Consider the following 21,571-nt stretch of genomic DNA (forward strand, 5'->3'; position numbering starts at 1 on the left):
TTAGTGTGGATTTCGGCAATAGCTTCCTATCTAGTCTTCCTGATAATGTCTCCCAATCTACTTCATTTAATTACAAATCTTATCATTTTTTTGGCTTAAAATCCTCCATTGGTTTCCCAGATACAAAGTCCAGACCTTTCCCATGACATACAAATTTTCTCAAGATGTGGCTAATGCCTACCTTCCCTATCTTTAATGCCTGCCATGAACCCAGAACATGCAATCCTTTTTCATTCTCATGCCTGCACAGCTGTTCCTCCGCCTGGAATGCACTTTTCTACTATTGGATACTTGGCAACTGCCTGCTTGCACTTTATTTCTCCTAAAACATATCATCTCTTCTCAAAGGCCCTCCATGGCCTTCCTTCCTCTACTTCATGCTCCTGCCAGGACTTGTTCACATTTCAGCAATGAACTAGAAGACTCGTATCTCACCAGCTTCAAGACCCTGGAAGGCACATAATCAACTTCATTTTTATTTATATCCTCAACATCATTCACAGTACCTAGCATTTGGAAAGCACTCAAATGTTTGCTCAAAGAAGGACTCTGGGCTGGGCATGGTGGCTCATGCCTATAATCCCAGTACTGGGAGGCCAAGGTGGGTGGATCGTCATGGCGTTGGTGGTATAGTGGTTAGCATAGCTGCCTTCCAAGGTGGGTGGATCACAAGGTCAAGAGATCAAGACCATCCTGGCCAACATGGCAAAACCCCATCTCTATTAAAAATACAAAAGTTAGCTGGGTGTGGTGTGCATGCTGTAGTCCCAGCTACTTGGGAGGCTGAGGCAGGAGAATCGCATGAATCTGGGAGGTGGAGGTTGCAGTGAGCCGAGATCAGGCCATTGCACTTCATCGTGGGTGAGTGAGCAAGACTCCATCTTAAAAAAAAAAAAATGACTTTGATGACTTTCATTAAGTTTCTGTGACTCTATGAGTCTAAAATAAGAAATGTTAAAATATGTCTATGGCAGCAATCAGTATATTATCGGAAAAATGAAGAAATACCAGGCCAGACATGGTGGCTCATGCCTATAATCCCAGCACTTTGGGAGACCAAGGCAGGAGGATCACTTGAGCTCAGGAGTTCAAGACCAGCCTGGGAAATACAGTGAAACCCAGTCTCTACCAAAAATACAAAAATTAGGGTCAAAAATACAAAAATTAGTGTCTATAGTCCCAGCTACTTGGGAGGCTGAGGCATGAGAACCACGTGAACCCAGGAGGCAGAAGTTGCACTAAGCGGAGATCATGCCACTGCACTCCAGCATGGGTGACGAAGTGAGACTCTGTTTCAAAAAAAAAAAAAAGAAGAAATATGTAGGGCTGTTGGGCCCCACAGGGTTGTGGGGTGTCCCTTATGCTGTGCTGAGGTGCAAGATCTGAGAAGTAAAGAGACAGGACACTGAAGAACTGGTGAAGAGCATCTGGACTCACCTGTGAGCAGAGAGCAGTGAGAGCCCCAAATGCCCAGAAGCATCTGTATTTATTAGGTACAAGCAGGAGGCAGGGTTGTGAGGAGTGAGGTTATCATCTATAGGATTAGTAATAGGGCATACATAATCACGTGAGTCACAAGCAAGGGGTCCACCCCATTATGTTACCTGGGCAGAGAGGTGGGCCGTGCACAGTAGGGGGCTGTGCTGTGAGCAATAGAGGGTCATGTACAGAAAAGGGGTTCACCCCCATTAGGTCACCAAGGCAAGGAGGTGGGCTGTCTGCAAGAGGTGATGTGTACAACACTTCTTATCTGGGAGCTGGAGACTTCAAAGGATTTCTAATAGAAGGATACTGTAAGCCAATGAAGTGGGAGCTGACAGACTTGTGCTTTTCTCTTAAGATACTAATGGGAGGATGATTTGAGCTAGAGGAGAAGCAAGAAAAGACTGACAGGGTGTAGAGCCGCTGTGTCTGGTCACACCAGAGGGGTTCTTCTCCCCTGGTTACTTCCAGGATCTTAGGCCTGAGGCCTGCTTTCCACAGAAACTGGATGCAAGGTACTACAACTCCTTTATCAGGAGGAGAGGCTCTTGCTCCAAGCCTGCCATATAGTGTATGCCCTTTCAGGCAGGGATGCCACCGCCTGGGTCTTTTGTTCTTGTCCTGCTCTGGCTATTTTCCCCTGTATTATTTCTGTTCTGTGACTGCTGTAGGCATTCCTCCTACTACAAACTACTATATGGTTATATAGAAGGATTCTATAAATCAGCACTGTGTCAGTACAGCTCCGACTATAATACCTATATAATTATATAGAAAGATTATATAGAACTAGGTATGTTAGATAAAGTATTAAGTATGATTATATAAGCCAGATATATGTAAGCAGTAAGTTATACGTCAGGCACTAATTCTATAAACTAATATATGATTATATATAAAGGATTATATAAAGGAAATACCTGCGTAATAACACTATAAACTAAGATATTCTTCAGGCACTAATTGTGCCTGGGGTCTGGATAGTTCTCCTTCCTTGGTGCCCATGGGGGGTGTTATCCATAGAAATCTGCTTATATTTCATAGAAGTAGAGTTCAAAAGTAATACATGAAAAAAGAATTACTAAAAAGGGGCTGGATGAGAGGCTATCGTATGAAAAGAAAACAACAAAGAAAATGAATTACACTCTCTGTCCACATTCAATTGAAATGTTATTCTCAAGCATAAATTATAGGAAACCCAAAGGGGAAAACAGTAATCACCTCATATGTTGGCATTCTACCTCTCAGCTATTGCTGTACATCAACGCAGATTTAACTGCAGACATGGAAATAATGATAGATGTAGATGTACCAATATAAATCCATCTATAAGCTATTAATATATGAAGTGGAAAAAAATGGTACGGAAAAGATACTCTTACTTGTATAAGAAAAAGGGAGGGGGGGTTTAAACATACACGCTTGAATACTCAATTTCTGGAATAACAGTAGTAAGCCTCCAGATATTGTAAGTAAGGCTCTCAAGGCTCTCAGGTGGAGGAAGATTTCGTCCAATACTCCCCTTTCTAGTCTACATTTTTATCATGGCCAAATATTTTCATTAAAAAAAAAACTAGTTAAACAAACAAACAAAAAAAACTAGGCCTCTTGAAACCCTTGGCTCCTGGCATGCTCCCCATTGAGATCCTGGGTGCCTATCCCATCCAAGCTACGTAGAGGGGCCAAATGTCAGTGCCCAAGTCAGCAAGTGGCACAAACTGCAGTCATGAAAAGGAGCCATCTTTGATGTCCAGCCCACTCAAGACATGAGCACTGGCCTCTGTCTCACGGCAACCACATGAGAGGCCTGGGGTTAGAACTGCTCAGTTAAGGCCACCAATCCACAGGACTGTGAGTGAAAATAACAAATTGTTCTATGCCAAGGGGAAAATAAAACTAGTTAAGGCTTTTTGTTTTAAAATGACAGTTTGTATTCCATCCTGGTATCCCCGCAAAATAATATTAAAAGAAATTAAGGGGAAGCCCCACAAGAACAGAGAAAAACTGAAGAAATGTCAAGGAGAAAAGAAGAAACATGTCTATAAAATTCGGAAGCTAGAAAGCAGATAGGTAACTGTTAGTAGTCCTGAGAATTTACAGGTATCTAAATGTGGGAGAAACGAAGGAGAAAAGGCCCAGTGGGAGGCAAGACTGAGGCCTAGGCTTCTGACCTGGAGTAGTGAGTGAAAGTCTGATGATAAATGTCAGTCCTAGCCAAAGCAATCAGTTGTGAGAACAGACTAAAGATATCTTTAGAAATGCACAATCATAAGACATCTACCTTCTACACATCATTTCATAAGAAACTACAGCAGGCCATGCTTCAGCAAAGTGAGGGTGTTAACCAAGAGATGGAAGACCTAGGATGGAAGAAACGGGCTCAAATCAGGACAGCTCAGCAGTGGGGCCATATGCAGCCAGTTCGCACAAGAACAGGAATGCAGAGGTCTCTGGAACAGTTTCCAGGAAAAAGGGCAATTGATACACTATTTGACTTACGTAAATATTTGGTAATACCAGTAGACCTGGGACAACCTGAAGGAAAAATTAAGGATCTCTACACTGAAATTAGCAAATATGAGAAAGAGAAGGTGAAGCCATTACTCAGTTCAGGAAAAACAAGAAGTTGTAAAAGGAGAAAATGTAATCATAGATACTATTTGGTTCTACAGGAAGTGATATTTTAGGTACGAACTTAATAATGCAAACTCTGACTATAAAAAACTGAATATGAAGAAGTGAGGTGCATTATAACAGGAAGTCAACAGATAATGCCTAAAGTAAATTAAGAAATAGACATATTACCTAGAGGAAAGAAAAAAATCTGAAAGCGGTAGGGTGCAGGGTTGCTGTTTACATTATAATTCTTTTAAAATTAAGTTTGAAAACTAATGTGCATATATTAATGAAATAATTTATGTTTTAATTAACCACAATTATTATTATTATTATTACTATTACTATTATTATTTTGAGATAGAGTCTGACTCTGTCGCCCAGGCTGGAGTGCAATGGCATGATCTCAATTATCTCAGCTCACTGAAACCTCTGCCCTGCACCCACCCCCCCCTCCACCCCCTGAGTAAAAGTCATTCTCCTGCCTCAGCCTCTCAACTAGCTGGGATTACCAGCACCTGCCACCATGCCAGGCTAATTTTTTTTTTTTTTTTTTTTGCATTTTCAGTAGAGATGGGGTTTAGCCATGTTGGCCAGGATAGTCTTGAACTCTTGACCTCAAGCAATCCACCTGCTTCAGCCTCCCAAAGTGCTGGGTTTACAGGTGTGAGCCACCACGATCAGCTCATAATTGTTTTTAAATAATTATAATAATAATCACATGAAATAAAATATTGGGTTCAATAACGGAAGATACCATAGACACTTTGACTATTATTATCAAAACTCAAAATGCCAGAAGTCTTGTTATTTTAAACATAAACTGAGAAGATACTACATTCTTCTCTCCTGTAATACAAAAGCATCCATTCCAGAATCTGCCTTACCTTTTAACAAAATAAATCAAGCTTATTGGTTTAGTAAATGAGAGAAAATTCTCACATTTTCTACCAAGAAAAAAATCGCACAAATGTCCTTTGATAAACACAGCAAGAGGCAAATGTTTTACTCTCCAAAATTTTAGTATGATCTTAACTGATAACAATCATAATCTCTCTAAAATCATAATCCTTCAAATTGGTCAGAATTTAAAATAGACCAACTACCATCAAATGAATACCCTTAAAAGAGTAGAAATTTTTCAATACCTATGTCTATGAATGTACTTTTTATAGATACAGCAGTAAAAAGTTTTTTTTAAATTAAGGAACAGATTTGGAAAGCTGAACTGAAAAATAAACTTGAACATAAGGCTGGGTGCAGTGCCTTGCGCCTGTAACCCCAGCACTTTGGGAAGCCAAGGCAAAAGGATCCCTTGAGCCTAGGAGTTCAAGACCTGCCTGGACCACATAGGGAGACCCAATATCTACAAAAATAAAATAAAATAAAAAATTTAAAAAGGTAACAAAAAACCTAAATGTAAAAGGTGGAAAATTCTTCAAAAATGTATTCCTCCTCATGATATAAAAACAAATTATCTGAAAATTCCCATTATCATTTCAGATTTTATTTCACTTCTTGGCTTTTTAGACTTAGAAGGCCCAGGAATTGAAGGCACTTAGGAGCACCATGAAGACATCATAACTATTTAATGAAATAGCATACTTCTAAAGGACTAGACATGCTTTCTCACATACTCTGTGTATTTTTAAAGAGAAATGGAAAAGAATCACGTTTCCAAAATTGTACCAGGAGAAAAATTTATTTACTGGGAAACTCCTAGAAGTTAAAACAATAACTATTAACAGCTAATGTGAAAACTCACAAATAAATTTCATTTTCTTCTTTTAAAGTGGAAATAATAATAAAAAAAAATTTAAATAGTGCCAAGTACTATTCTAAGTGCTTTACAAAGAAACTGAAGCACAGACAAATTAATTAAATATCTTTACTCATTCAGTAATTGGTAGGTCCAGAATTCACATGAGCAATGCGGTTTTTAAAAAGCACATTAAAAAAAATCAATTTCTTAGGGATTTTTTTTTTTTTTTTACGATCTGTAAAATTTTATGGAAAAGATATCTGTAAACTCTGACTATCTTAAGAATGTAATTTTTAATTTAAAAATTATAAAAACACGTGGCATAGCCTACTATAAACAAATTTGCATATATAATAAACTATGCCTAAAAAACTAATTTGTCTGATTAATTCTACATGAAAAAGCTCTATTTCCTTGGGACAAATAAAGCAATACATATGTGAAAGTTTCTTCATAAATTGCATTTGGTAATTTTTTTACTACAATTTGCAAAGAAAATGTTCAAACATATGGAGTGATTCTTAATAAGCACTTTTTAAACCCACTATAAGGGATAATTGCTATTTAAGAATATGATAAAAGAAATACCTTTATACATGACAAACAATGAAAAAGAGAGGCTGGAATAAAATTTAGCAAAAAGTTATGAATTTAAATAACATAAATAAAAATAAACATGGAAAATGTGTTAGCTACATATCAATACAGAATATTCCTTAACTTACCTGCCAGATAGAGGGCAAATGATATAAATCTATGGTAGCGAATGAGGAACTGAAGTTGTTCTTCTCTTTGAACAAATGTAGCAAAATAATCAGCTACAGTCTCTCCATAGAAAAAGTAGTTTACACACAATAGAAAGTACCTATAATTTAAAAACAATTAGCTTTTCTATATTTGAAGCTTTCCTTCCCCTCAAACTCAACAGAATTATTTTCTACATTCTGATGACATAATGATCAAAACCAAGTTCAGAAGACCAATTCAAGATATATTTTACCAAAATACTATTCTCCTGTTTCAAACTCAATTTCAAATGTATTGATTAGCAAAAATTTACCAAATATAGTTCATACCTTTATTTAACTGAAAATCTAATGCCAGAGATAATTAGGAGACGATGTAGAAAATACTACACACACACAAAATCCCTCACCCTTGGGAGGTGGGGGTGGAGTGTGGGTGTGTGTGCGTGGGTGTGTAAATTTAATACTTTGTGTGTGTGTATAATGTGTGTATGTGTGTGTATGTATGATTTTAATGCTTTGTATGTATGTATAATCTGTGTGTGTATATACTGAGGTATTAAGCTCATAATGAAAATTAACTCCACCGGTCGCGGTGGCTCAGGCCTGTGATCCCAGCACTTTGGGAGGCCAAGGCGGGCAGATCACCTGAGGTCAGGAGTTCAAGACCAGCCTGATCAACATGGAGAAACCCCATCTCCACTACAAATACAAAATTAGCCGGGCGTGGTGGCATAAGTCTGTAATCCCAGCTACTTGGGAGGCTGAGGCAGGAGAATTTCCTGAACCTGGGAAGCAGAGGTTGCAGTGAGCCAAGATTGTACCATTGCACTCCAGCCTGGGCAACAAGAGCAAAACTCCATCTCAAAAAAAAAAAAAAGAAAAATTAACTCCTAGCTACTCACAGTTCTAATGCTTTTTAATAGTAGAAGTCCTAAGACAAATCCCCACCTGCCCTCAGGAAGATTAAGAGGGAAAGAAAGAAGAGGTAATTCAACCTCTCTCTCCACTGCCCTGCACACCCTGGCATCTTTTTGCCTTTTCTAAGGCTTCCCATGGACTCCAGATGAGCAGGGATTCTTCCTCTGTAAGGCAATCAAGGCCTAACCTAGTCTACCAATCCAACTATTTACCCACTGTCCGCTGATCAATACCCTCAGCTCAGGAGGGCCAGGAATGTCTCAACAACTGGAGAATACAGTGCATCTGTCTCACATCTAGAAAATGATGGGTACTATCTCCCCAAACAGAAAACTCTTCATCTAAAATTTGTTGTCATTTCAAATACCAGTTTATCTTTTACCTCTTCTGACAAACCTGTTCTGACACCTTCTATAATCACTGGAGTCCATCCTGATTTATCTTCTCCTTTTTAAAATAATTAGAATTAATACTGCATGGTTTTGCATTTAATTATTCTCCAATTACTTTACCTATCTAACAATTCCTATATACTTTGCCACTGATGAAGAAACCTGCTAGAAGGAAAAATCAGCTAACACCAAAATCAAGACACTTCCTTTGACTATTCTAAACCCCATCTATTTAATAAGATACTGACTCCCTGATTGATATTAATCAACTATATTAAAAAGCATGGCCACTTGGGTTAAATATGAACTATAACATTATCACGTTTCATAGTCAAGGTTTTGATAGCAATGATTTATAATGAAAAGTTTTAAAAGATGTAAAATTTTAAATGTTAAAATCATTTGGTGATTTTGTTACTAACTTCACATGAATTTGTATATATACAATATTTTGTATGTTCTCACGTCAACTGAGGAGAAATGAAGGAAAAGATCGTATGTAAATATTCTGCTAAAGTTATTATTGTAAAGAATATAAAAATGTGTCCAATACAATGTTTAGTTTTTTATTTTAAAAAAAGGACAAGAATGGTGTATATATTAAACATATATTGGATATCTCTACAAAGACTAAAATACAACATAAAAAAAGTCATATTGGAATGGGAAAGAAAAATTGATCTTCTTTTCAAATTTCAATTACATTATTTTTATTTATCTTTCTCTAGAATCAATCTGCTGGGTAAATTGAATGGATACTGACAGATCAAGATGCTTCCTTTACAAACTTCAGAAATCAACTTTTCATATCTGAAATAGTTTCAAGCTTACTTACCAACTTAGTGTTCTAAACCATGGTAGATCGTAAGAATGATAGACTCTATAACCTATAGTGATAATTTCATGGAAGCATTTCACTTGGATGCCCAGAACCTGAAACCAAGAGAAAACATTAACATACTTTCTCAATGTTTACATTTTTGCTTAATCATTCAATAAAGCAGCTTTTCATACATATTTTTTTAAATCTACCAATTTTTAATTATTCTAAATGTCAGTAAAAAGTACAATATTCTATGTCTCTAAAATCAAGTGATGCCTCAAAGAGATAGGCAAAATAATGTTTTATTCAAAAAGATTTGGAAGATCCTTCCTGGGGTGGGTAATGGCTCTGGAGTTTAAAGTTTGAGGGATATAGTCCAGTTGACCACAGTTGATAGGATTTATCCCTCATTACTATTTCATTCTTGAGATTTTCCTTCTCAAGATGGAGAATCTCTGTCCAACCTGTCCATTATGTTTCTTGAGATACCCTAAGAAAATGATCATATATGAAAGTTTGCTTGTATATATTTATTTGTAACCATGTATTGTTATACCTGTAGATGATAAAGATACTGTCAGGGCAAATAGTTAAAACACTTTCTACCTAGGCACGCTGGAATGGCCTTTTCATCTCTCTCCCAGCTGTGTCAACTCTCCCATAGCTGGCTACACGCTGGTGAATCTAAGCTGGACTACCTTAGTGAAATATAAGCAAGCTTCTACACTTGCAGACACTTAGGCCTGTCAACTGAGATTATGCATTTCTGTTTACACAGTGTCCTGATTGCACACCTATTAAATGGGTTTAGATTTATAAATCCCTTTTTAATGTTCTATTTTGTAGTCCTTCAAACTACTGCATTCAGCAACCTGGGTGAAGGTAATTTCTCAAGATGGAGCATTATACCTAGTGCTAGACCTGTTAATTGCAAGACTCAAAGAGCAAATGGCATGTCAAACACTTATTACATGAACTAAGAGGCTAAATCTTTGTGAATATGGCAGACTAGCTTTTTCAGCCTCTAGAGAGCATACCTCACGGGCTTTTTACACTGTCCTTGAGCTAAGAATGGATTTTTTATATTTTTTAAAGAGTTTTTTAAAAATCAAAGATTATGTGACCAAAACATACACAGCTTCTTAAAGCCTACAATATTACTAACTGGTCTTTCACAGAAAAAGCTTACCAAACTCTGTCAGAGGATACATTTTGAGATTTCTTTTTAAGATTTCCACAAATTATCTTTCCCAAACCTACCATCCAGGGTACTCTTAAGCTACTTTTTCCCACGATATCGATTACATGTCCAATCACATACTTTAAAAAGTAAATGTGTCTTCGCAGCCACATAATAAAGAAATATATGTCAAATTACCATAAATAGTACTTTTAGAGAAAGGTCATAAATGTGTTATAAAGACAGGAGGAACTCTAAGTGTCATTCTTCAAATGACCTTTACATATAATATCAGGTCATTTCTAACAAAATAGAGAACAGAGACAATGTTTAATATTAAGATAAAGTGTTAAAGTTAGTCAGATCCAAAGGGCTTTTAAAATATCATACTGAGAGGGCTGGCAAGATAGCCGAATAGGTTGGCTCTGCTCTGCGGTTCCCAGCGAGATCAACACAGAAGGTGGGAAATTTCTGCATTTCAAACTGAGGTACCTGGCTCATCTCACCAGGACTGGCTAGACAGTGGGTGCAGCCCATGGAGGGTGAGCTGAAGCACGGTGGGGTGTTGCCTTAACTGAGAAGTGCAAGGAGTCCAGGAACTCCTTCCTCTAGCCAAAAGAAGCCATGAGGGACTGTGCCATGAGGAACAGTCCATTCTGGCCCAGTTACTACACTTTTCCCATGGTCTTTGAAACCCTCAGACCAGGAGATTCCCTTGAGGGCCTACATCACCAGGGCCCTGGGTTTCAAGGACAAAACTAGGCAGCAGTTAGGGCAGACACGAAGCTAGCTGCAGGAGTCTTTTTTCATACCCCAGTGGCGTCTGGAATGCCAGTGAGACAGAACCGTTCACTCCCCTGGAAAGGGGCTGAAGCGAGGGAGCCAAGTTGTCTAGCTCAGCAAATGCCACCCCCATGGAGCCCAGCAAGCTAAGATCCACTGACTTGAAATTCTTGCTGACATCACAGCAGTCTGAAGTCAACCTGGGACACTCAAGCTTGGTGTGGGGAGGCACATCTGCCATTACTGAGGCTTGAGGAGACAGTTTTCCCATCACAGTGTAAACAAAATTGCTGGAAAGTTTCTACTGGGTGGAGCCCACCACAGCTCCGCAAAGCCGTTGTAACCAGACTGCCTCTCTAGATTCTTTCTCTCTGGGCAGGGCATCTCTGAAAGAAAGGTAGCAGCCCTAGTCAGGGGCTTATAGATAAAACTCCCATCTCCCTGGGACAGAGCACCTGGGGGAAGGAGTGGCTGTGGGGTCAACTTCAGCACACTTAAATGTTCCTGCCTACTGGCTCTGAAGAAAGCAGCAGATCTCCCAGCATAGCACTTGAACTCTGCTAAGGGACATATTGCCTCCTTAAGTGGGTCCCTGATCCCTGTGCCTCCTGACTGGGAGAAACCTCCCAGCAGGAGAGCTCCATGGGCATCTGGCAGGTGCCCCTCTGGGACAAAGCTTTGAGAGAAAGGAACAGGCAGCCATCTTTGCTGTTCAGCAGCCTCCACTGCTGATACCCAGGCAAACAGGGTCTGCAGTGAACCTCCAGCAAACTCCATCAGACCTGCAGCAGAGGGAACTGATTGTAAGAAAAAAAAACTAACAAACAGGAAGGAACAGCATCAAAATCAACAAAAAAAAAAGTCCACACAGAAACCCCATCCAAAGGTCACTAACATCAAAGCCCAAAGGTACATAAAATCCACAAAGATGAGAAAAAAACAGCACAAAAAAAGCTGAAAATGTCAAAAACCATAAGACCTCTTCTCCACCAAAGGATCACAATTTCTCACCAGTAAGGGAACAAAACTGGATAGACAATGAGTTTGATGAATTGGCAGAAGCAGGCTTCAGAATGTGGGTAATAACAAACTCTTCTGAGCTAAACGGGCATGTTCTAACCCAATGCAAGGAAGCTAAGAAGGTCCCAATGCAAGGAACCTTGAAAAAAGGTTATAGGAATTGCTAACTAAAATAACCAGTTTAGAGAAGGACATAAATGACCTGATGAAGCTGAAAAACACAGCATGAGTACTTACTTCATAAGCATATGAACTGCCCCAACCTAGCAAGGCAGGCCAACATTCAACTTCAGGAAATACAAAGAACAACACAAAGACACTCCTTGAGAAGAGCAACACCAAGACATATAATCCTTAGATTCATCAAGGTTGAAATGAAGGAAAAAATGTTAAGGGCAGTCAGAGAGAAATGTTGGGTTACCCAGAAAGGGAAGCCCATCATACTAACAGCGGATCTCTCTGCAGAAGCCCCACAAGTCAGAAAAGAGTGGAAGGCCAATATTCAACTCTCTTAAAGTTCTTAGATAATTTTCAACCCAGAATTCTGTATCCAGCCAAACTAAGCTTTATAAGCAAAGTAAAAATAAAATCCTTTACGGACAAGCAAATCCTGAGAGATTCTGTCCCTACCAGGCTTCCCTTACAAGAGATCCTGAAGGAAGGACTAAATATGGAAAGGAAATATCAGGACCAGCCACTGCAAAACATACCAAATCATAAAAACCATTGACACTATGAAGAAACTGCAATGACTAACAGGCAAAATAACCAGCTATCATCATAATGACAGAATCAAATTGACACATAATAATATTAACCTTAAATATAAATGGGCCAAATGCCCCAATTAAAAGACACAGACTGAAAAATTAGATAAAGTCAAGACCCATCAGTGTGCTGTATTCAGGAGACCCAACTCACATGCAAAGACACATATAGACTCAAAGGAATGGAGGAGCATTTACCAAGCAAATGGAAAGCAAAAAAAAAGCAGGGGTTGCAATACTAGTCTCTGATAAAACAGACTTTAAACCATCAAAGATCAAAAAAGACAAAGAAAGGCACTACATAAAAGGCATCAATGCCACAAGAGCTAACTATCATAAATATATATGCACCCAAAACAGGAGCACCCAGATTATTAAAGCAAGTCCTTAGAGACCTACGAAGAGATTTAGACTCCCACACAATAATAGTGGGAGACTTTAACACCTGACTGTCAGTATTAGACAGATGGACAAGACAGAAAATTGACAAGGATATTCAGGACTTGAACTCAGCTCTGGACCAAGCAGACCTAATAGACATCTACAGAAGTCTCCACCCCAAATCAACAGAATATACATTCTTCTCAGCACCACATCGTACTTATAAAATTGACTTATAAAATACTCCACAGCAATGCAAAAGAACAGAAATCGTAACAGTCTCTCAGACCACAGTGCAATCAAATTAGAACTCAGGATTAAGAAACTCACTCAAAACCACACAACTACATGGAAACTGAACAACCTGCTCCTCAATGACTACTGGGTAAATAACAAAGTCAAGAAATAAGTTTTTGAAACCAATGAGAAAAAAAGACACAATGTAACAGAATCTCTGGGATAGCAAAGCAGTGTTTAGAGGGAAACTTATAGCACTAAATGTCCACATCAGAAGGAGGGAAAGATCTAAAATCAACACTCTAACATCACAATTAAACGAACTAGAGAAGCAAGAGCAAACAAATTCGAAAGCTAGCAGAGCATAAGAAATAATAAGATCAGAGAAGAACTAAAGGAGATTGAGACATGAAAACCCCTTGAAAAAAATCAATGAATCTAGGAGCTATTTTTTGAAAAGTTCAACAAAATAGACTGCTAGCCAGACAAATAAAGAAGAAAAGGGGGGAAGAATCAAATAGACACAATAAAAAATGATAAAGTGGTTATCACCTCTGATCCCACAGAAATACAAACGACCTTCAGAGAATACTCTAAACACCTCTACACAAATAAACTGGAAAATCTAGTTTTCTAGAGAAAGTAGGAAAGTTCTAAAATTGGCACCCTAACATCACAATTAAAAGAAATAGAGAAGCAAGATCAAATTCAAAAGCTAGCAGAAGACAAGAAGTAACAAAGATCAGAGCAGAACTGAAGGAGATAGAGACATGAAAAACCTTTCAAAAAAATATCAATGAATCCAGGAGCTGGTTTTTTGAAAAGTTCAACAAAACAGACTGCTAGCCAGACTAATAAAGGAGAAAAGAGAGAAGAATCAAATAGAAACAACAAAAAATTATAAAGGGGTTATCACCTCTGATCCCACAGAAATATAAACTACTATCAGAAAACACTATAAACACCTCTACACATGGACACAGGGAGAGTGTATATGTTCAGAAATTTGTCGTTTTTTTCTAGATTTTCTAGTTTACCTGCATAGAGGTGTTCATACTATTCTCTGATGGCAGTTTGTATTTCTGGGGGATCAGAGGTGATAACCCCTTTACAATTTTTTGTTGTGTCTATTTGATTCTTCTCTCTTTTCTTCTTTATTAGTCTGGCTAGCAGTCTATCTATTTTGTTGAACTTTTCAAAAAAGCAGCTCCTAGATTCAGTGATTTTTTGAAGGGTTTTTTGTGTCTCTATCTCCTTCAGTTTTGCTCTTAGTTGTTTCTTGTCTTCTGCTAGTTTTTGTATTTTACTGAGAGGGAATAAAAAAGTATTTTTAATAGCACACATTGTATTTATATGATCATAAACTATAGCTTGCAAAGTCAATATGGAACTGCTATGAAAAGAGAAAACAAAAGTTTCAAAATACCAGCTCAAAATCCTTAAACTCTGTGTGTGTTTTCTAGGACTGGATGATTATACAGAGATTAATACTCCACACCATCATCACTGGTAGAAAGTACACTTGTAGGACTCTGTTGGCCTAATTAATGTTTCCAGAACCTTAACAACAGCCAATATTTAATTGTCTACTCTTTACTTGTTACTGAGGGCTTATAGAAATAATATAGGGCATCTGTTCACAGAGAGTTTCCTCCTGTTCACAATCTCTCAGGGAGGAAACACGATTACAACTCCATGTGAAATAGGCAAATGGATATGTGTAAAGGCAGACACATCTGTGGCAGGGGCAGGCGGTGGGCCGCAGCAGAGCCAGAGGAGGAGGATCTGCAGAGTCACGTCTGTAGAGGGAATGAGGAGTGTTAAGGGAACTACTAGGAGAGTGGAGTTGCTGGAAGACAAACAAGGAGAGAGGAAAAAGCCTGGTCCTGGAATCCTAGGAAACAGCAGGAAAGACTGCACCAAGGAGTTGAAAGGACATGACTTGACATGAGTGTTTAGGAGAGTAAGGTGGAAAGAATGGACTGGGGAGGTGACAAGAGTAAAGGCAGTCAGGCAGGCAAGACCAAGGAAGGCTTGGGAAAGTAGACAGTGTGAATTATGTGAATTGGGTCATTCTTGTCATTTCCAACTAAAATCAGAGTTGAGAGGCCAAGCAGAAAATGCACTCAGGGTGCACAGCACCTGCTCCACAAATTATCCAAAGCGCAGCTGCTGAAACAGCTGGCCATACCCTCAAACCAGTTTTACTTAGTGGCTGCTGAAACAACAATCTGGCAGAACTCTAAGACTAGTTTTACCTGCCACTGTCACTCATCAATCAGAGCTTGCCAACTCCCAATAACTTCATAGTGCCAATGGGCTTTATTTCAAAACAGTATGTAGCATTTCTCTGTTTAACAAAACTCCCAACCTTCTTTTTGTTCTTTAGATATACCAAAGACCACCCTGGTCTGGGTGTATGCTCTGAAGTGCAATTCTGTTTTTTAAAAAATATACAGACATTCCCAAATAAAATGCTTTGCATAGAGATTTGTCTGTGTATTGCTACTTAACTTTGACAGCAGATTTACTCAGGATGGCTGAGGTATGAACTAGAAGTTCAGATCTGGACATTTTGAGTATGAACTATGGTACATATGAATTGCCCAATTAAGTGTCTATTTTCACATTGCAAATCTTTTCTAAGAAAGTACTCCTGCATATAAAATTAGAGCATATTTATGTTCTAATATGTTCAGGATAGTGTAATTCACAATAAAAAAACAACAATAGAAAAAAAAATCCAGGACATAACCTGAATGTCTAAACATATAATACAATGATTTGAATAAGTTTAAATGATGCACTGAATGAATTCGGTTATTCATTCACTTTAAGTAAATAACTACATGATGGATTACAGTCCATCAAGCAGACAATCTGGTAAAGCTAATGATTATAAAGACCAGAAAACATTTTTTTTAAAAATTTTGGTTTTTTTAGAGACAACATTGTGCCATGTTATCCAGGCTGGACTCAGACTGGAACTTCAAGCAATCCTCTTGCCTCAGCCTCTCGAATAGCTGAGAATACAGGTGTGTGCCACTGCACCTGGCCATGAAACTTCTGATATGATATTTAGCTTAAAAAGCAGGATACACAGTGTTAGTCACATTATTATTATAACCATGGGTTTTACAAATATAAATTAAGTAAAAAATTATGAAATAAAATATATCAAGTAACACTACTAATTGTATTTTGGTAGTTAACAATAGGGCAATAGTGTTAGGGATGATTATTTTTAATTATCTATTATCCAAAGTAATTTGAATACACTTACACAACTCTCACAATGGGAAAAAGTAAACAAATTTTTGAGACGGAATCTCGCTCTGTCACCCAGGTTGGAGTGCAATGGCACAATCTTGGGTCACTGCAACCTCGCTTCCAGAGTTCAAGCAATTCTCCTGGCTCAGCCTCCTGCGTAGCTGGGATTATGGGCACATGCCACCACACCCAGCTAATTTTTGTATTTTTAGTAAAGACAGGATGGTTGGCCAGGATGGTCCTGAACTCCTGACCTCGTGATCCGCCTGCCTCAGCCTCCCAAAGTGCTGGGATTACAGGCTTGAGCCGCTGCACCTGGCCAAAAGCAAACACACTATTTATAAGTAAATTACACAGCACGGATTAAAACTTAATAACAGCAGTTTCCTAGAAGGCAAGTGGGAAAAGAAACCTCTCATTATCTTCTGTATGTTCATATCTGCCTTTAAATCAAAACATGCTTTAGTAAATCCATCACTTAGAGTGATTCCAAGCTGTGAATACAATCATTTAAAAACTACAATACCCCAAAACCTAAAATGCAATTAAAAAAAGGTCTTCCCAAATCCTATATTGAACATTCATTAATTAAATGCATTTAATAATAAAAAAAAAACTACAAATAGGCTGAAGGAAAAAAAGTGCCTTTTAAGAAACATGTGTATGCATTCCATATTAAAGTAGCTATAATTTCATAGAAGTTTCTGTTTGTTTGTTTTGACACTGAGTTTCACTCTGTCGCCACAGTGGCGCAATCTCGGCTCCTGTGACCTCTACCTCCTGAGTTCAAGTGAATCTCCTGCCTCAGCCTCCAGAGTAGCTAGGACTACAACTATGCACCAGCACATCTGGCTAAGTTTTTGTATTTGTAGGAGAGACGGGTTTCACCATGTTGGCCAGGCTGATCTTGAACTCCTGACTTCAAGCAATCCACCCCCTTTGGCCTCCCAAGGTGCTGGGATTACAGACACCTGTAAAAATTTCCTAGAAATTTTTAATAAAACTTTTTTGAATTAGTCATTTTTAAGTGCTGACATTATATGGCAACTCCAAGCTAGATACAATGTGTACTTCTCAAAATACAAATGATCTAGTTAAGAATATGAATAGAAATGGTTTTAAAACACATAAATATCAACTGAATACCAACTATACGTGTACCATCCATATTCTCTTAACATATTATATAAACATAATATATATATGCATGTATGTGTATATAATAAACTTAAATAACCAATAACAGTTCAAACCTACTTTACGTAGATCTTTAATTTTTATTTTTCTTTTTAAGACAGAGTCTTACTCTTTCACCCACACTGGAGTGCAGTGGCATGATCCTGGCTCGCTAAAACCTCCGCCTCCCAGGATCAAGCAATTCTCCTGCCTCAACCTTCCGAGTAGCTGGGATTACAGGTGCATGCCACCACACCTGGCTAATTTTTGTATTTTTAGTATAGATGGGGTTTCACCATGTTGGACAGGCTGATTTTGTACTCCTGACCTCAAATAATCCACCTGCCTCGGCCTCCCAAAGTGTTGGAATTACAGGCGTGAGCCACTGCACCTGGCCAGATCTTTAATATTCTTATTTTCTTCTTTAATTAAACTCACCCATTGAAGCAAATAATTTGCAATAAAATCATATTTTCCTTTTGTGGTAGAAAAAAATACACAAAAAACCTAAAGTACTATAGGCGCACTTACGGTTCTCTTAAAAATCCAAATCCAAATGCATACACGCATGTCTTTAAAACTGTCTTGAATTTTGTCACAAAGAGTGGTTAGAAAACAGTTTTTATCCACAAATTCTTATCCTAGTTATTATACTCAACAGTTCAGTTTGGAGAAAAACGTAAGGTAATCACAGGGGAACCCATCAAACCTTCCTAAGTCTGTGTATCTAGGATACTGGTGGTTTCTGATACCTTAGATCAAAATTTTCTTCTAAAAGAGAATAATACCTCAAATGATCTCCCTTAGTTTCAATGGCTCCTTACTGCTTCCCAAATAAAACCCAGACTTCTTCACACAGTATTGCAAGGCCTTCCAGAATCTGATTGCTAATTATTTTTCAGCTCTGTGCTAAAAACAAACAAACAACAACAACAAAACACCTTTTTCTGCCACCCCGGGAGCATCATGAGCAAAGGTCCAAGTGGCACACTTCCAGCCACTAGGACCTTTGCTCACAGTGCTCCCTCCACCCTGATAGATTGCTCAAGATCATACTAAAGCTTCCTTCACCCACAAAGCCTTGCTGAGCTCCTTGCTCTCACTTGGTTCTTTTTTCCTCAAGCCTGCTCACTCACCACCTGGCACTGAAAAGTGCTCTACACACACTCGCTTCTTAAATGCCGAAGTCCCAGGGCCAATGGTGATCATTTTAGCCCTTGGCATATTTAGCGACAGAACAATGGGAGCTGGGGGCCTCCACCCGGAATCAAACCCAAACACCTGCCCACCTGGCTTTCAACCTTGGCTTCCTCTGCCCTCTCATTAGGTATATCCTATTCATTATCCATTTTTCCTTTGTGAGAAAAAGCACTTTAAAATCTTGGCAAATTAACAGAAAAAGAAATTAACTTCTTATTCATTTTCATTACTTGATTTCCCTAAGGAAGTGCAAAATTAATGAGAGGACAAAAAGAGAAGTGAAAGAGGCTTTGAGGTGCTTAGCCACTTTAAGTGGCTTCAAGAGCTGATGGAATTTGTTTTTCATCATGTCTAATTTCACATTAAAACTTATTTATAAAAGGAAAACCATATCATATAGCTCATAACCTTATGAACTATGAATATAATTGAACATGGAGGGAGACTGGCAAAATGCATAAATACATTTATTTATTTTTTTTTTTAGAGACAGGTTTTCACCATGTTGGCCAGGATGGTCTTGATCTCTTGACCTCGTGATCTGCCCGGCTTGGCCTCCCAAAGTGCTGGGATTACAGGCATGAGCCACTGCACTTGGCCAGATAAACGCATTTCTAAGAGGGCAAGAGCAACCAGAGATGAAGGAAGTGAATACATAAGAGCCTGGATTAACTGAGAAGGAATCAAAAGAAGTAATAATGATGATAAAATTAACAAAGAAGGCCACAGGGCACCCCTGAGAGCAGGCTCTCACTGTGCATCATCAAATCCTGTTCGGCACTGCCTAAATGCTTGATGAATGCATTGAACAAATGCATTTCTCCTTGGTTCCAACATTTGTGGCCTTCAAATGTTTCATGCTTTAGGCACCTGGGCTTTTGTACACAGATATCCTCTGCCTGTGACGCTCCTCCCCAGGCTCTGTCCTTCACCTTGCTGACTCCCACTCAACCTTCAGATTGCAGCTCACGTCTTGGCACTATTCCTCTGGAAAGTCTCCCAGCTTCCTTTTTGCTCTCTGAGTATTATTTTCTTTTTTCAAATGCTTATTGTAGTTTGTGATTATATATAGTCATGTGTTGCTTAACAACAAGGATATGTTCTGAGAGACACATTCTTAGGCAATTTTGTTGTTGTGCAAACATCATAGCATATACTTAGACAAACCTAGATGGTATGGCCTCCTATACACCTAGTCTATATGGTACAGCCTATCGGTCCTAGAATATGAATTTGTACAGCATGTTACTTTGCTGAATACTGTTGGCAACTGGAATAAAATTACTAGGAAACAGAAATTTTTTGGCTCCATTATAATCTTACGGGACTTCTATCATATAGTTGTCCATCACTGACCAAAATGTCATCGGGCGGCATCTGACTGTAAATACATAATCAGTTCTTTTAAGTGTAGATAGTATGCTCCATAAGGGCAGAGATGGGTACATTTTTCTCAGTACCACTGTATCATCCCTAGAACTAACAAAATGCCTGGCACATAGCAGGCATCTCTGAAGTGTTTGTTACATGAATGAATGAATGAATGAATGAATGAATGAATGAATGAATGGTTTAAATATTAGTTTGGCTTCATGACTAGTTGAGCTTACCACGTACACCAAAATCCAAAACTCCCAGAATGGCTTTTACTTTCCTTTCTAGTACCCTACACAGACACCATCTACATGTGCAACCTGCAGATCTTCCAATGTACTACATCCTCTCATTACCTCCATGCCTCTCCTGTGATGTCCTCACTTTGGAATTCCTTTCCCTGCCTAGTCTTCAGGACTCAGCTTCAGCACTGTCTCTTCTGGGAAGCCCCTCCTCATCTCTCCCTCAGACTGGATTAGGTGCTTTTCTACCATACACTCCTAATGTGTTCTATCATAGAACTTATCTTGTTTACTTATCATACTATTTATTCATATGGTTACTTGTATGTTTCTGCCATTACACTGAGTTAATCAGGGATCCAGCAAATAGTCATATGTTGATGTTATGTGTGTATATTTCTGCCTTTCATTTTTTTTTTTTTTTGAGATGGTCTCACTCTGTTGCCCAGGCTGGAGTGCAGTGGCACAATCACAGCTCACAGCAGCCTCGACCTCCCGGGCTCAAGTGATCTTTCTGCCTCAGCCTCCCAAGTAGCTGGAGTTTATAGGCATGAACCACCATCCCCAGCTTATTTTTTTAAATTTTTTTGTAGAGATGAGGTCACCCTATGTTCCCCAGGCTCGTGTCATATCTTTTATAAAATATGCTTGGCACAATGTCAGACACATAGACATGTACCTGTTACACAATCTTGGTCTCTGCTGGATGAAGACATTGAGTAGTCATTTTACAAACAGAAAAGATTAGGTCAGATCATATCATGAACCAAAAGACACTTAAAGGAACTAAATATGCTATGACTGAGTGTTGGATTAACTTCATTTTTATGATATGCTAAAATTACTTCAATCATATATAAACGTTGAAAAGCAAAGCAAGAGATGCTCAGGAAAATGGCAAACACTTACAAGAAGCATCAACATGAAGGATCCCATATAGATGATCAGGAAAAACAATGAGATCATAGTTAGAGTGAGAATTCCACGTATCCACCAGTTTTTCCACCTACGAAGACAATGTAAAGTTAGGATTTAATGTGTTCTTAAGGTTTTCTGTGTGGTTTCAGTATTGATTTGCCAGATTTAGAAATTTTCCTTAACTATACTTTAAGATTCCACTACTTCACTTTATTTAATAACAACAAAAAAACAAACAAACAACAAAAAAAAAACAGCATTCATTCACACACTGGGAGATA

General features: G+C 38.4%; 1 protein-coding gene across 4 annotated transcripts in view; it reads right to left on the bottom strand.

Moving 5' to 3' along the window:
• The window catches only part of CDS1 (CDP-diacylglycerol synthase 1), a 78,565-nt gene that overhangs the window by 31,673 nt on the left and 25,321 nt on the right, over positions 1-21,571 (bottom strand). For all 4 annotated transcript variants that reach the window (XM_078366938.1, XM_054253176.2, XM_054253177.2 and 1 more), the window contains exons 3-5: positions 21,282-21,378; positions 8,755-8,852; positions 6,586-6,725 (exon numbers count right to left, since the gene is read on the bottom strand). In XM_078366938.1, the coding sequence (XP_078223064.1) occupies positions 6,586-6,725; positions 8,755-8,852; positions 21,282-21,378 (335 nt within the window). The remainder of the gene's footprint in view (positions 1-6,585; positions 6,726-8,754; positions 8,853-21,281; positions 21,379-21,571) is intronic.

Source organism: Callithrix jacchus, chromosome 3 (assembly GCF_049354715.1).
Source record: "Callithrix jacchus isolate 240 chromosome 3, calJac240_pri, whole genome shotgun sequence".
NCBI classification, from domain to species: Eukaryota; Metazoa; Chordata; class Mammalia; order Primates; family Cebidae; genus Callithrix; species Callithrix jacchus.